Source organism: Labrus bergylta, chromosome 4 (genome assembly GCF_963930695.1).
Source record: "Labrus bergylta chromosome 4, fLabBer1.1, whole genome shotgun sequence".
Taxonomy (NCBI): domain Eukaryota; kingdom Metazoa; phylum Chordata; class Actinopteri; order Labriformes; family Labridae; genus Labrus; species Labrus bergylta.
Genome location: NC_089198.1, coordinates 16022470 through 16039715, shown reverse-complemented (window position 1 = coordinate 16039715; position 17246 = coordinate 16022470). Strand labels below are relative to the sequence as shown.

General features: G+C 38.5%; 2 protein-coding genes across 2 annotated transcripts; one reads left to right on the top strand and one right to left on the bottom strand.

The window, feature by feature from the left end:
* Window positions 1-10670: 10670 nt before the first annotated feature.
* On the top strand, window positions 10671-13214 carry tmem125b (transmembrane protein 125b). The gene is made up of 2 exons (XM_020651704.3): window positions 10671-11226; window positions 12461-13214. The coding sequence occupies exons 1-2, from the start codon at window positions 11132-11134 to the stop codon at window positions 13212-13214; spliced, it is 849 nt and encodes a 282-aa protein (XP_020507360.2). The 5' UTR covers window positions 10671-11131.
* Window positions 13215-13497: 283 nt separating this feature from the next.
* LOC109997291 (leucine-rich repeat-containing protein 19) lies at window positions 13498-17246 on the bottom strand. Its single transcript, XM_020651714.3, has 3 exons — window positions 17090-17246; window positions 15926-16115; window positions 13498-15826 (listed from the first exon to the last, which is right to left on the bottom strand). Exons 2-3 carry the CDS (start codon window positions 16092-16094, stop codon window positions 15429-15431), a joined length of 567 nt encoding a protein of 188 aa, XP_020507370.2. The 5' UTR covers window positions 16095-16115; window positions 17090-17246; the 3' UTR covers window positions 13498-15428.

Here is a 17246-nt window from a genome sequence, read left to right as displayed (position 1 = left end):
CCCCCTCCTTACACCCCCCCCCCCTGCTCAATGGCTGCCCGGCGCATGACGACAGCGCGTGGGCGGGGACAAAAGTGGAGTAAAATGCTCTCGCAATTGAGGGCAATAATTTGTAAACCCACCTGTTCAGCTCAGTTTATGGACTAGTTGTGTTGTCTTGGTTTGTGTGCTCTGATGGGTTCCTGAGGGTCTGAGAGGAGCCCAGAATATCGAGATTTTTAAACGCAGTCTTAAAACTAATTCATTCAGTCTGGCTAGTGTTTTATATCAATTCAAATCTTTACATTACTGTACTGTCTTTTTTTATTCCACTACAATTTTAAATATTTTCCTCTTACGTATTTATTTTAATATCTTGTTGCTTTTATGTGTCGTATTTTATTTTATTTCTATACATATTTTTTAATTCTTATTGGTGTGCATTAGTCTCTCAATGATTTTATAAACTACTTTTTGTCAATAACTTTTCTGCACTCTTGTTAAGCACTTTGAACTGCAATTTCATTTTTCTGAAAGGTGCTATATAAATAAAGTTTGATTGATTGATTGATTGATTGATGTGAAGTGTCCCTGAGTCCCTTGAAAGGCACTTTAAAAAGCAATTTTTATCATTATAATTATTATAATAATTAGGCCTATTATTATTAATAAAAACCACTGTTTCAATAAGAACAAAATAATAGTTTTGGTCATTTATTGGTTATTATGGCCTTATTATGGCCTGGTTGGGTAAGCATAAAATAGAGCCTAAGGGGCCTACTGGGAAGATCTGACTGGCCGTATTAACCTTGATTAAATCAGTTATTCCCAAAGTGTGACCCATGGCTCCTAAAGGGCCCAAAGTTATGTCAAAGGGGTTGGTGCTGCAAGGCTTAGGCTACCTTACATTGCTTCTTTGTATCTTAAATCTTCCACTCGACGATTTGGTGAAACAAGGAGAAGACATGAGTTTTGAGTAGGCAATTCTGCCAATTGAGAATCAAAGTCAGGCGCTCAGCTGATCAGCTGTCTCACCCAAGTGTGATTGTTGACTTCACTGTAAAAAAAAAAAAAAACACAACAACTACTAATTTGTATGATGCCACATAAATTGAACCATATTAACTTGTGTATAGTTAAAGCATTTGTCATTATGACTGAGATGCAGCATTTCAGCACATCCACACCGAGACTTTCACATCTTTGAGACTTCCATTCAGGATATAGCCTACCTTTGTATCTTTGCTGTCAGTTCCTCTAAGTATTCTTTATCTCCAACCTAATCTTCTATCAGGGTGGAGGGGGAGAAATTTCCTGGGTCTACCAAGGAGGGAGGAGGCAAGGATGCACAAATCAACGTGATAAAAAAATTATCACTCATTATTATTATTATCATCGATGGAAGATAATGTATTTTTTTTATGTAAGGGGGAATTTTTTTTCTTAGCGAACATTAAACATTTACAGCTGATAATCAACTATTTAGTTATTTCAATTTAAATGTATGCTATATTTGGTTTGTTATTTGTTGCACTTCCTGTATTACCCTTGAACTTAAGATTTTAAGATGAATTCAGCCTTATATTGTATTATGTTTTCCTTAAAACCCCTTAGACAATACACAAAGAGGTAACCATAGTGTCTCAGTTTATTAAAGGCTTGCACACTGACAGGTGTTTTCAATTACCCTGACTGATTGGCCCTCTTGTCTGTTTGAAGATGTGGATTATACGGTGTCGTCAAACTAATTAACACTCATTTGTCTTTCCAACACCTGCAATAAGACTGAAGCTGTTGATCAACAACAGCCCACACAGTCTAATTGACCTTATCTTTACTTTAAGTCAGAAAACCACCAGTGTTTTTAATAACATTAACACTGACAATGTTCTAGGACTGTATGTCATTTTGCACAAGACCATGACACTTTAATTACACCTGTACGCCACATGTCAAAACCTGTGTAGGTGGACTATGGTGTTCAAGGGCTTTGGTATTGAATAAAAAAAATACTTAAAACATCAGCAATGCCAGGAAAATGGGTCACTTAGAATTAAAAAAAAATCTGTGGAAATTTATATCAGGCTGAAATTATAATTAAGAAAAATAGTGACCAGGAACAGGTTTTCCTTATAAAGGTTCGTTCAAAAATAATCTTACAGGACATTAGCTTATTAAAATCTGCTCTTATGAAGGCTTTTTCTCTTTTTCAATATTAGTGAAAGATAGTTGGGATGATTGCTTTGGGGATTTTGGATCTAATAAGCTAACAGACATTGTTTTCTTTACATATTTTACCGTCTGTACATCTTCTTTTAGTCAATGTTCTTGGGGCTCTACAGTTAACACTGTGCACCATCTGCATGCAGACCACAGTCTATGGTGCAGACATTACTATGCAAACCTATAATGTTTCTATGGAGTAAGGGTACTGTTTTCAAACCATAGTAAGCAGGATGTAGACCTGCAGTTCTCTGGGGCTAAGAAAACCTAAATAATCATAAAAGTCAAAGAAGTTGGATCAGAGCTCTTATATAATGAGTGCCAGCATTAATACAACAGCATTAACATTAGATGATAAGAAAACTCACATCAAAGGAGAGTCCCCAGTTTGTGTAGGCCATGTGTTCTTCTTCTTCTTCTTCTTCTTCCTTTTCTACTTCTTCTTCCTCTTTGGTGTTTTATGGTAACTTCGCATCCACATTATTGCATTACTGCCATTTCCAGGTTCCAATATCCCTCATCATTATCATCTTAGATCTACTTATCACATAGTCACAGTTAAAAATCTAACTATCCCTTTCCCCCCTTGTGCAAACTCTTCTTATTCTAAAATGCTCTTCACATTGGCCTCCAACCACCATATTTACTGACATATGACATGTTATCATTATCTATCTCTCATCTATGAATTTCATAGACCATGTGGATCAAACATTTTAAATACTTCCTGGTTAAACCACAATGCTACTAACAGGGGTTAACTTAAACATATTAGTCAAGCCATTAAAAATAGTAGATATGTCATTATTTCTATTCAGGCATTAAAATTGACCTCAATTACAACAGTTTTATTAGGCTAGAGTTCATCTTAGAGCAGGTTTGAAAAAAATATACATAAATTTAATGTTTTTGATCAGTTTGTTTTTCATGAGACAAATGGGGTAATGAGTGATGCTCCTTTACATTGTGTCGCATCTACTACTCAACTGCCTAGAGATTGTTAAGACTATTGGAGGTTAGTGCATCTTGTGGTAAATATACTTAACATTGCAACAGTGACACTAAAAAAGCCCTTGGTCCTTTTTATAATGGAAAAACTGAGGCTAACAATAACCAACTGACCGTTGGGTTGAGCTAAATAAAAAAAGAAATGTAGCACTGAATGTAAGAAGGAAAGCAGTTTGATGTAGCATTTATCCAAAACAACAGGGTTTTTTATGTGTTTGTGTGTACTACTGATGCCAAATCGAGAAGGTGCAACTGTGTGTATGGGAGAGAAAGTGTGACAAAGAGAGAGAGGGTGTAAGAGGTTCCTGGTTTGTCCATGTCACACCCACTGAGGTAGTGAAATCAATTTCAGAGCATGACAGATATGTAATAGTGGTTCAGCGGCGAGGGCCAGCAGCAGAGCAGATAGGAGGGGATCGGGAGGTCAAGCAATTTTGTGTCCCTGTGGTGTTTTTGTGGTCAGTTTGAGGGAGATGGGGGTATTTTGGAAAACATATTAGTAGTAGCTAGCGAGAAGCCTCCACAGGAATACGGATCCATACAGGCCAGGAAACAAATTCTCCCGTTCTTTAGAAATGTTAACAGGAGGGGCAAAAAGTAAAGTACGGCTGATGGAGAGGTGAAACATGCGTGACATATATGGCTTTATTGATGCGGAAAACAGCACCCTGGGCTCCACCTGTTTCAGCAAATACACAAGCCCTAACAGTACCGTATCCTGTTCAACAACCCCGATTATTAATATACCACCAAAGCAATAATGTGATATGTAGTCTCATTTATATGTAAATTATGCGAGTGCTAAGGTGAACCGCAGGCAACGCAGTCTCTCAGAGGCAGCAGCAGCAGGAAAAGGCCCCCTGTACCTCTTTCATTAACCAAACTGCAGCGTTATTTCTCCCACTACACACAATGAGGTAATACTCGAGTGCAGATAAAAGTGCATCAGTAGTATTTACAAGGTCTGTGGCTCCCAGCCAGAGAAATAAGGCTGTCTTTCAAAAGTAGGCCACGACCATCGCTGACAGCATTATCAGTCATTTTAATGGAGATAAGCTGAAGGATAACTTAATCCCCCTCTCAAACTATACACAAACACAACCCGGAGCACACATGCACTTATTTGTGCACACAGTTATGTTCACAGCCAATACCGTTGTGGCACTGAGCAGAAAATATAGATAGTCGGGCATGTTGTCATGGTTGCATGGCAACCGTCCAGCAATTCTGAGGCAGCAGGAGTGGATAGGAAGAGCTTGTTGAACCGGTGTTTAAATATGTTACGGAATAATTGTCAGGAAATGAGCAAGTTAGCCATATCAACCAATTTCATATTAGCTCGCTCCAGACCTGCGTGTTTCAAATTCGCAATTTTGAGCCGTGATCTGCATTAAATAAAACATATATATAGGAATAAAGATATAACTTAACAATCAATAAATTTCATAAAAAATGAACGACTAAAATCATATATTTTAAACAAATGAATCTATAAACTTAAAAGGAGTCTTCTACATGCTGTAAACTACCTCCATAGTTCAAAAGAGTATGCCACAGGTAAGCTACAGTATAGGTTCATTGAATAGAGTCAGAGAAAGAAGAAGCTCTTTTCTCTAACATACAGATTGCAAATTCCCCAGCAAATGATGTTTTGTTTCATTTTATATTGTTTCATCGATTATAGGTCTATTATACAATGTGTACAGAACCAGATGCTGCAGAGAAATAGCTCACACTATTAGTTTTATAATGTGCTATAATTTCTGCCCATTATGTTTGCTCAAGAAACATTAAATCGATGTTTGCTCAAGACCTTCTCATAACAAGGCTCTGATTCTGAGTGGTGACCTTTGGTGTTAAGCTGTACAAGAAAATAAAAGTAACAGAAAGCAGCTTCCTTAATCGCTACAATTCTCCATGGCTTTATGAAATAAAGCCCCCAGTACTTCAAATAGTCTGGCTAATGACTATGGAATCATAAAGTGATTGATTTTGAGTTTTCATCATCATAGGCTGTATGTAAATGAAAAAAAAACACTGTAAAGTCTGATAAAAAAGACATAGAAAAAGTTGAAGTACTGTACCTTTTATTACTTTGAAATGCAATTAGAACATACTTAGTTCAGTATGTGTTATCATTCATTCCCATCTGGCTCGCTCAAGTAAAAATGTAATCAATGCATATTGATGAAGCGCAAGAAATGTTTTTGGTCTAGCAGCAAATCTGATTTTCACCCATCAGAGATAACACAGAGTAAATTGAATTTACAGTCAATTTGCTGTGAGGAGTGAGTCATGACTAAATGAAGACGCTTTTAGCTCACTGAAGATTAAACAGGAGGCAGGGCAAACCTTAGAGCTGGAAAGAAGAAGAGACTATCAATCAAATGAATTATATTGAAAATAGAGATACAATTTTCTGCATTTTTTTTTATCAAAGGCCAAGTTTCCCTGCCAGCTTTGTTTCAGTACCCTGTCCAGCAGCTTCCTTCAGGTCCTGTATGTCTCTAAAAACCTCAACCGACCTTGCTCTTGAACTGCAAAAAAACCTTCTTAAAACTAACTTGTTCCTAATGACAACATCAACAGGATTTGATCCTCACATGCATGTTGTTAACTTGAATGCTAGTTCTTCAATGCTAGTGCTTATATGTTGTGTTATTAACTAACGATAGTGCTTTAAGGGTTGCCAGATCTTTTGGACAAAATGAGCCCAATTGCAAATGAAACAACTTATAAACCAGGCCAATAAAATAACTCATATGCCCCTGAAAAACCCTAACAATGGTTTATAGACCATCTGCATCTCTATCATTGCAAAATACTTTCATATACACAATGTTATCATATTCAACACCATAAATATTCACTGATGTAAAACCATCAAAATATGTTTAATTCACAACACATAATTCACTGAAACCATGCAACGTGAAACAAAGACTCTCCATGTGCTGCTTCACGCCAAGTTAAAACTGATACTGATTAAGGATCAAAAAGGTTTTCTTGATAACATCAGGTAGAGAGCAGAATGTCTTTTCTCCATTGCTTGAGTGTGTGTGTTTAACCTGTGTCCAGTCCAATATGTTTCTGTGTGCAACGATTGATCTGTAGTTGCTCCACAAGTATTTTCATAGAGCAGGGTTATTTTATTGTAAAATGTGAAAAAAAATTTATTGTATTTTTTTTTTCACAATATAACAAAATATCAATGTCAAAACGTTAACACACCTGAAGCTTCCGCAGGAAAATGTATTACCGTGGCAACCTCTACCTGTTGTGATAGCAGTTCATCCAATTAATGTAGAGCGAGATCATCCAACATCACATGATCACAACAACACACTGGAGGCATGGAAGGAACAGTCAGGGGATCACAGAAGTCAGCATCCTCTGAGCACATTGGCATGTTTTCAATTCCGCAGCTGAGATGTTAAGATATTTCAGTCTAGATAAAAGTGTAGTTACACTGTAACTCTGTTACACTCTGTCTCTGCATAAGAAACAGGCTATGAAGAGTAGGGGTGTATATGTTGGGCAGAAAATAGAATAGTATAAAGTCCACACTGCAAAGGTTTGTCTGTGCTTGCCTTCATGTCACCAGGGGCCTCAGAAATTGGCAGTAGATCCTTTTCATTAGTCACAGTAGCCAGCCTGGATGATGTGCCACATTTTCTCAACATTACGGATGCAAGAGCCTCCCTTATTCACAGCAGTCATAAAGATCTGCAGTTCCTCTCCTAGTTCAGTAAATAGTGTAACTCCTACAAAGGCCACAGCTCTGATTTAATTAACCTTAACGGGACATTTGCTGAACATGCACAATGTTTCTCTCTGCTCTGCATTTACACAGCTGCAGAATCTGGCATCCTCTCACTGCATGCTTCTTATTCTAAAGTAATGCTTTCCACAGAAAACATCTGCAGTTTGGGTATTTTGCTTTAGAATATCACAATATGTCAGTTTACTCAAACATTCACCAGTTAGTTGAGTAAAACTGGACGAGTGTTGCTCTGAGTCTGGACACAAACTGTGTTTGTCTAACCTAGTGGCCTGCAGCCGTGAGATTAGTTTATCCTGTCTGCACACACCTGTCACTGAATTCAGCTGCTGGAGAGTAGGGCCAGAGTGATGAACTGTTCACACAAATCTCTCCACGACACATTCTTGGACACATGTTTGACGGACAGCAGACTGTGAAATCTTACTCCTGCAGGTTTGAGGATGCTCCTGTCTCTTCTCAGTACTCCCACAGCCTCCTGCTTTAATGTTTACCATAACCAATGGTCACTTTTTAAAGGCTCATGCTGACTTAAATCCCTCCTACACACCTTTAAAACAACATAACACATTGGGGGAAGTGCCTGTTAATGTTTTTTTATACAAGTGATATTGATAGATGTTTATAGTGCTTACGTATACTTCTGTATATGCCGATGTTGGGCGGCAGTAGCTCAGTCTGTAGGGACTTGAGTTATGAAATGAAGGATTTCACTAATATGGAAGTTGGTTTGGTAGCTGGAAAGGTGCCAGGTCACTTCCTCGAGGACTGCAGAGGTGGCCTTGAGCAAGGCATTGAAAAATGATCACGAAAATATATCAACAGATAATAAAACATGGTACATTGTCTTAGAATGGATACTCTGCCCAGCCTATTTAATTAACCACCTCACCAAGCTTCAACAACAAAATAAAGTGATCACTAAAATTAGATGTTAAAACTTCAATTTGTATATTGGCTGTACTTATGTGCATCCTTTAGGCTGCTTTTCAAACTTGGAGGCTGCTGCCCTCTACAGGTTGATCTATGTTAACAACAACATTTAATACTTAGATGGGAGAAGTTGCAATTATTAGTCAATAAAAATCTATTTTGAAACAAACAACTATATTTTATATTTGTAAGAGTTTTACTATTTGGACAGTTTTGACTTTTTCTCTGGATGTGGCGCTATTCTTTACCATATATTCTACATGTGACGACATTTTACATTTTGACAACCGTGCCAGCAGGCCTCAGCTGTCTTTGTTTTGCTGCTGTTTTGGTGTGATGCAGGGAGTGTGCCCAGGTGGAGGTCATCAACAGGATAAGTGGAACCTTACCTTCTTCAAGACCTCTCAGAATTCTCATTCACTCTCTACTCTCAGGCTCGGAGCTGCTGGTTCTGGCTCGTTGGCTCTGATCTCCTCTGGTTTGGCGAAATCCATCATCCAACCATGACTGTTATCTTCTGTACTGTTTAGCACACACACATACAAATTGAATTGAGTTTGCTTGAGGTTTCTGTCAAAAAATCTAATTTTTGAAATCCCCAGCTTGGAGTTTTTCATCTGTAACCTGATCTATGACCATGGTGAAAGCAAAACTAAGTTCCATGCTTTAGTCACCTATTATTGAAAATCAATAATAACTTCAACTTCAACCTAATTCTCCCAGAGAAGAAAATGTTCTAACAGCCAGATAAGGACTAAACACACATTCATATGGAGAATTATGAAGGTAAATACAAGACTATGTCAATGGACAACAAGGCATCTAGTTTGTGAAACCTTTATAAATGCCATCATCAGTCATTTGTAGTGAATAGGAAAGTAATGATGAGTAGAATCAACATGGGGATGCTTTTGACAAACTAAAGGCGCTCATAATGTGTGAAAACACTGTTCTGTACTTTAATGAGGTTACTGTAAAAGCTTTAAAAGTTGTTCTCTGATGAAAGATGTGAGATAGACCAGGTCCATCCAATGACTGTAAAGACTCAGCTACAGGGAAACAATGTTATGTATTGACTGCCTGGGCAGGGTCACATTTTCTTTGCTCTAGTTAGAAACAGAACTGAATGGAACAGACTTTGAGGGGCAACAAAAGAGTCAAAACTAAATACTTATTCAAGTCAGTGAAAAATGATGTCCTTGGAAGTACAGTATCACGTATCCACAAAGAAAAAAATATATTTTACAGTTGGATTCGGCACCTTAAAACACAAAATGACTCCTTTGAACAACTCCAGTCCTGTGGATTCTTTGACAAGAAAAAACAGGTTGAAGCCATCCATCTCCAGCCATAATATGTTTCAAAGGTAAAACATATATAGCATGGAAGATATCAGATCAACATCTCTGAAACCACAGGGAAAGGTTATGACATCAGCTCGATGTACAAACAAAGGATTAAAAAAAGGATCAATAAATAGGTTCTATCATCAATCCATAAATCAATCTGTCTTTTTATAACCTCATGTAATAGAATCCTTATGATGATCAAATGAACGTCATAATTTGACTTTTATATCTGCCCTTCCATTATTGTTGGAGATTCGAAGGCTGAATTGTGTACTTAGTTCTTTTGTCCACTAGATGGAGAAAAGGACTCCTGCCCAACCTCTTTGGTGAGGAGCCTCTGATTGGCTTGCATTCACAGTTCTCTGAAAGGAGGCCACAGAGGCTCAGAATCAACCCTTAACTGGTGTTTTAAGTGATGTATCCATCAATCAAACATAGGAAGAGGCACTAGCATCAGCCACCTCACAACAGTATGGACACACTACTTATTAGTTATTCTATTATTATTTCCAGTCTTTCCTAAATCTCTCATGTTTTGTTAACCAAGGTTTGTAACCATTCACCATTTTGTAAATATTTTTTTAGCTATGGAAACTCACAACTGGAACGCATCAGGAAGTACTCATTCATTACACCGAAGAGTTGTTGCACTGATTCTGCTTAAGGTCAATAAATAGTACACTCTAATGTAGTGTTGTACATTCAGTTCAGTACATAACTATTCATATTTAAGCAATGATTACAAGGATGAAGAAGTTTTGCTTTGCTCCCTTGGCTCACCTCAGTGTCATTTTATGTTCTCTTCTTTGTCACTATGTCCACGTCTGTCATATTTGCCGGTTTGAGTGGCGTCCAATCACTTCATTTTATCCACTCCTAAATTCACCTGCATGCTGTCATTGGCTAATGGAAACACTGGCCTGTAAGCTCTATGTTTAGCAAACATATGCTAAACCTCTCTTGTCTGTATGTATCTCACAGACAGATATGAGTGACATGGATCTTCTTATGTAATTTCCCTCCAAAGAGCAAGAAAGAGTATTTCTCAATATTTTGATCAAATGCTTCATTTCTTTGCCCATTGTTCTCAATAAATAGTTTCAGTTGTAGCTGTGTATTTCTGGAGAACATAGATCTGCAAGCTTCCAGTCAGAGAGCATCTCTCTGAGGGAAATGCAGCATTTCATGTGGCGTATCTAAGAGGCTCAGCTCAGTGTGTGAATGACGCTATCCTGAGGATCACAGAAACACCATTATCAGTACACACTGACATCACTCAGCCCTTCACAGCAGCAGAACAGCAATGGCCTACACTTCTCACACACACATACACCACCGCTGCCTCTAGCAGCACAGTCATTGTGGTCACTGGCCAGCCCATTGTCTGTGAGGGGGCACACTGGACAATGTCTCCAATATCTGTCTAAACCATGATCCAACACTGCTATTGTGAGTGACCAGTCGCTTTTCCATTTAACCAGACAAGGTGCTGCTCAAGAAGAAGAAGACAGAGCGGGGGTCCTGTGGTCTGCCTGGCACTGACGATGTTACAGATTATCAATGTGTGACGCCACAGCAGTCAGTCACTGTGTTGATGATGAGTAGACATGTGGACAGACACAACACCGTGCCAGGATGTCAACATCATCACTTACATTTTGGTCCTTGTTGCTTTTCTGCCTCCAGCATGAAGTCAGGATACATTTTTCATCTAACCTAAGGAGAGTTTTCTTCTAGAAATCTCTTTGAACAAAATAAAATCTACAAGTTTGGAAAATGCCCTCTGAAGCTGCTTTGATGTTTTACTGGAAACTCCAACTCTTCTCTGTTGCAGAATGAAACAAGGCAAAGCAAGCACATGATATTTGAAAAAAAAAAAAAGGATTTTAATTCTTTGATTAAGCTTTTCAGATTGGATGGACAGCAACACATGACACTTTTTTTTAACACCAAGTAAGTATCTGTTTTCTTTACTGTTATTTTAGAAGGACTAATCCTGAGAGAAAAAATCTCCTTGCCAAGATGGTAGCACAAGTACGTTGAAAAGCTAAACTACACCAATCAATGAATTAGCAGCATTTAAGTAGTAACAAAACATATTTAATCAATCTGTTTTTAATTTATATAATGCAGAATCATAAAAAAAAAATTGAATATTACACTACAAAGACAAAATCCAAATACTAGCACAACACAAACACAACACAATACAAAACATTAGAAAAACACAACACAAGGACACGTTTGCAGATATTACAGAGTAGAATACATAAATATTACTTCATTAAATGCGAGGGTTTCTGCCTTCTACTTGCTGGATTCAAACATGTTTTCATTGCATGGCTTATTTGATCTTACTTAAATTATATTTTTTATTTTTTCCGCTCTGCCCCACAAAGATAATGTAATGGTTCCCAATCGAATACGATCTTTTCTTAATAGTAACTATAAATTAAAACAAATCTCAACGGGAAATGATATTGATACCATGTTTCAGATTACATTTTACAGAAGGAGCATTTCTATACTACTTATAAACTAATGATAGAGACCACACATTAATCCAGCATGAGGAGGCCCCTGGCAACAATAAAACAGACAAATTGTTAACAGGCAGAAACCTCAAGCAGAAACAGACTCATTTCAACTTGCAGACTTTGGAACTACATATGCCTTTTTCTAGCAGGACAATACACCTGGCTACAGCTCTCTCTCACTGGTCAATAGGTTACAGTTATATGATATAATATCACTGTACTTTACACTATGTGTAAACAAGGGCCATTTTTTATTAACATTGTTATTTAAGTTTTTCTACTTGATTAAAAATTAAGTTACATCATTTTGATGCCTATTTCATTTTCAAAATGTTATCCTGTTTCTCAATGCTTTGATCAAATTCTGCAGCTTAGTGCAGTGCTTTCTGTTTGCTATTTCAGGACATGCCTCTTGAACCTTGGTGGACAGCCATCTGCCACCACTGGAGAGATGAGAGAGATGCAGACAGCATCCAAAATTAAATCAGATAATAGAAACGTATTGTAGGAATATCAATAGAATATGATGATATGAAAAATTCAGTGATAGTTGTTGTGGTTGATAGATAAGGATATACTCTTTTTTAAAACAACTTGAATCCTGTTGATTTTATTCTAATTATCATCCAATTTCTCCACAATCCTTCAAGGTTTCAGTTTGGTTTGGCCGACTTTCTGGTGATTACCACCATGTCTGAGCTGCAGACCTTCTACCAGCCCCACCACGTCATCCGTCACCCCACAAGTCTCTACCTGGACCCCACCCTCATACAGAGGCGTGTGCTTGATGATCAAGTGGAGCTGTGGTGGTTCAGAGATCCTCGCCGCTCTCTGTTATGTTACTGCGCCTCCGTGGCCCTTATTCTGGGACTTGGTCTTGGCGGTGTGGGCCTCCTCTCCACCACCACCAGCCTGTCTGGGGAGTGGCGCCTTGGGGTGGGTACCACACTCTGCCTTTTGGCCCTGGCTGTTCTGCTCAAGCAGCTTCTCAGCTCGGCCATCCAGGATATGAACTGTGTGCGCAGCAGGCGGCGGATTGAGCAGATGAAGAGCGGTGGCAGGGCGGACCCGGCACTCATCTTAGCGGTTGGCGTGGCTTTGATGCTCTCTGGGACCGTTCTGATCTTTGTTGCCATGACCGGCAGCAGAGGTCATGATAGGAAGGAGATGTTGGCATCGAGTCTGATGCTGATGGCTGCTGGGGCAGGCATGTCTCTGGCTGTGGTGGGCTTCAGTGTGCTGGTCTACCTGAAAAAAAGAAGGGAGCAGAGGAGGAGGATGATGATAAGGATGAACAGAGCGAGGGGGCTGGGGGGTCGAGCGGTCAGGGTGTTCAGTGTCTCAGGAGGACAGATGAGCCAGACGAGGATAGACACATCCTCTAGCAGGACCAGCCTTATCTGAACGGAAAGAATTAGCAAAATCACAACACATCCAAAAATGTCCAGCAAATTACCAATAAGGAAAACTGAATAACAGAAAGGAGTTAAGGTGCAAATCTGGAGTTATAGTCTTTACTGCTGGGGCATCTTCGAAATCCTTTAGGTTCCACTATTGTGAGATCATCACCTGAAAATAATAGGTGACAAACAACAGGCATGCTGTGCACACCCTTTGCAGGTTCCTACTGTCTGATAACAAATTTGTTCGATATCTGCATAGCTATGAATGAAAATAAAGACTCAAATCAGTTCAAATGTCTTCTGCTTTATACATCTGTTCATCTTACACAATGATCAAGTTGGACAAAGAAAATGACAGAATGACTAAAGATTAAATTGGTATTAAAAACCATTTATTCATTTCCGTAAGTGGATATTCAATCAAAGTATTTCAGACTTTACATTCATGTGCTTTAAAACACCTTTTGCTATCTTACATTAACACACTAACATTAAACCTGTAACTCTCTGCATGTTCAGATCACTTCTAAGATGAAGTTATGTATTTTCATCCTGGTTTTAAAGTCAACATAAAATCCATCAAACAGGTAAATACTTCACATACTAACTCAAATTATGGACAAACTCCAATCAGGTTGTTTATCAGTAGCGCAGTATGAACAACAACCTCCAACAGTTTGCAGGTGGATAAACTCACCATATATTTATTGTAAAAAATAATGTCACAATTTTTTGATTGGCTAAGAGGGAAAAGGAAAGATATCGGACAGGCAAGCTAAAACCACAAAGTGACGAAACGTCAGGAGATCTTTGCTGTTTAACATGTTGCTGAGGAGCGCTTAATGCAAAACTCTCTTTTATGAGCAACGTCATCAAGTCATCTTTGGACTTTTTTATACACCTCACCCTTAGTCATGTTAGCCATTTTTTCAATGATGACTGATTCAGGTCAAAACACTGTTGTCTCAGAGTAATAAAAGTGTATGGACTCTTTACTGAATTTCCCTGCCTGCAGAGGATTTTGTGTTCTTATTTATACTACCTTTCCACACTCAAATGGACATGTGGCATTTGTACTGGTCATCACATTATGCAATTTAAATTTGCTTATCTATTGAAACAATTTTGAATCAACTGTAGATGAATCAGCGTTCAAATGTTTTATACATCTAAAGTTCTTTTTTAGCAGGTTCCCGGGGATCCCCCCAAAGGCTTTTACGGAAAATCTTCCTCTTTGTGAAATGATTAGAACCAATTGGAACAGGAAAAATGAAGCAGTTCCATTTTCCTTTGTTAAATGATTTTCCTTTGACTTTTCCTCTTTGTCTTTAGATATGTATTGTCGAGGCTATTGCATATATGAATTATATAGACCTTGGTAAATACATCTTTACTGAAAGCAATCAGTAACAGGATATTAATCATTCCTTCTAATGGTTTTGCCCACTGTGGAGATCATTGAGGCAAGAAACCTCAGAGGGCTTTATTTCTGTTTCCATTGATACCACCAATATGAAGAAGAAGTGATGTTAGCAGGCCAACAGCACCTTATATGACAAAAACAAAAAGATTGAGAGTGACATGCCTGAAAATGTGTGGATTTATGTTGCACACATAGCCATTCTAGAGTATGTTGGGCCCAAGGCAAAAAAAGTAAAAAGTAATCTCTAACCAGCTCTCATTTTTATTTTCCTCTTTCTTTTTCACTTCTTCATTTTCCTTCACTTAACTTTAATTGAAAAACTTTGGTTTTGACAGCAATTATGCATGGTACAACTAGCAGGGAATAGAGAGTAAGCGCTATAAGATTACAGTTGCCATGTTTTGGCCATTTTTTAAATGCTAACATTACAAACTGCTATACTGGTTTTACAAGATTGATGTTGCTGATATTTCATCGTGCTCGTGTGCCAATCAAGGTTCCACTTTTGCTTATACCTACTCTGAAGTGTGAGCTTGAAAAGTCTTTGTCAGTTGATTTCTAAAAAAACCTGTGATTGCTCTTAAGGTGTGAATACAAGAAAAAAGAAGCTGACTGTTCCATGAAACAGTTCCACTTAAGTGAAAAAGGCCTATTGATATATTTGAAGAGGCCAGAGCTAGAGGTATTTGAAATCATTGCTAAATGCAGATTGTCAATCAAGATCTTCTTTAAAGTCTCATTTCGTATCAGCTATGGAAAAATTGTTTTGCCGGAATCTTCTTTTTTCTGAAATCACCCGATAGTGAACTGAAGATCATCGTCGCTGTCCTCCATGTCTTCCTCCCCCTCATCTTCCTTTACTTCTCTCTCTGCTCTGTCTTTCTCACTGGTCTGGATGTAGTTATCCTCAATGAACCCGTCATCATCCTCATCCAGTCCTCCGAGAGTCCCTCCAGTCCCGGCCATTCTCCCCATCACACTGTTGGGAAACGGCGCCTCCTGTCCGTACTGACTGACTCCATCTGCCTCTTGGAGCAGAGAGTGCCTGTAGCTTGCCAGAAAGCGATGGAAGAGGCGCAACTTTACCGTCATCACAATGAGGAGAGAGACAGTAAGGACAGTGCCGAGTCCTGCTGCCAGATAGGACCACTCCAGAGACTTTGGAGGTACTACGTCTTTATCTGACACCCCTGAGAAGAGAGCCGTAAAATGTATGTAGTTATGACGATGGGAAGGTCAACTGATGTAAACAAAATGTTTTGTGTGTAAATCAGATTTCTTTTACTCACCCAGACGATGAGTACCGTTAGGAGTGGTTAGATTGTTTTCTTCCATGAGAAGATGTCTCTGAGGCTCGTTGTGTCCCCTAACATCAAATACAGTGGCCTGATGTGATTCTCTGATAAAAGGTCCACAAAGTGAAAACACCACAAAGAGGATATAACGCCACTGTCCCATCTTTGTGTGCTGAGGGAAGATCTAAAAAAAAAAAAAGAAACCAGAAATGGTTACTGAAGATCATGAGGCGATGCTGGGAAGGCATAGCCTTAGCAGCCAGAACAATTAGAACAACCTATGACTCTTTCAGTTCATTAATCTCCATATTTAGGGACCAGTAAATCAAACCGACCGGACCCCTGCAACTGACCCAGGAATATAATAGGGTCAATATAATCTGAGAGTTCAGTCGGGCAAATTGGATACCCCACACAAGCACACATATGTGGACTTGTTTTTTCATTCCATAGGATTTGATTGTTTAATAAATTGTTTAACACATTTGGTTTCATAGATTTGGTTCTATATAAATGTTAAGTAAACTTGCTTAATGAATAACACTACCCACCGCTCTCTGAGAGTACAGTCATACCTTCTTATTGAACTTCATGGTGACCCTGTCATTGCCATTACACTTTACATGTCGGAATAACAAACCTAATATTTTAGCGATAATCCTCCTGTAGAGCACAGCTGGCAAATACATATCTCTCCTGTGGCACTGAAAAAGTCTGATGAAAAAAATCACCTGATCTAAAAAAAAAAAACTAAAAAAAGACCTCATTAAACTTTATGATTGTGTTGGCCTCTTTCACACTCAAAATGTCACATGCTGTTTGTTAGTTGAGCAATGCTGGTGATGACAGTCCTGAGCTGCTTGTTAATTATCTTCAGCCTAAGAGTACATTTATAATCTTTATTCCAATACATACATGGTGTATCCATTATGCATGTTTCGACAGTTACATGTAAAGCAGCTCGACCCAGGTATTGAAGGCAAAACAGTTTCAAGTGATGTAGACGGTGACACAGTAGAAACATTACAATCATCAACAAGTTATATGACCTTTTCAGAAACTCTCTCATCTTGATCCCAAAGTGTAGTAGGATAGTATTCCAATTTCAATTCAAACAATCAAAATAATAAAGAAATAAATACATCTAAAGTGACTTACCTTTTAAGAACTTTAAGTGATCAGATATATGTCTCCTTCACCTGACTTCTTCTGCCGTTTTTGTTTCCTCTTCAGCTCCTTCTGGTAAAAATTAAGAGACTTGTTGGGCAAAGGTTGCAGGACATGCCATAGCACAACCCTACTTGCACTGTGCCCT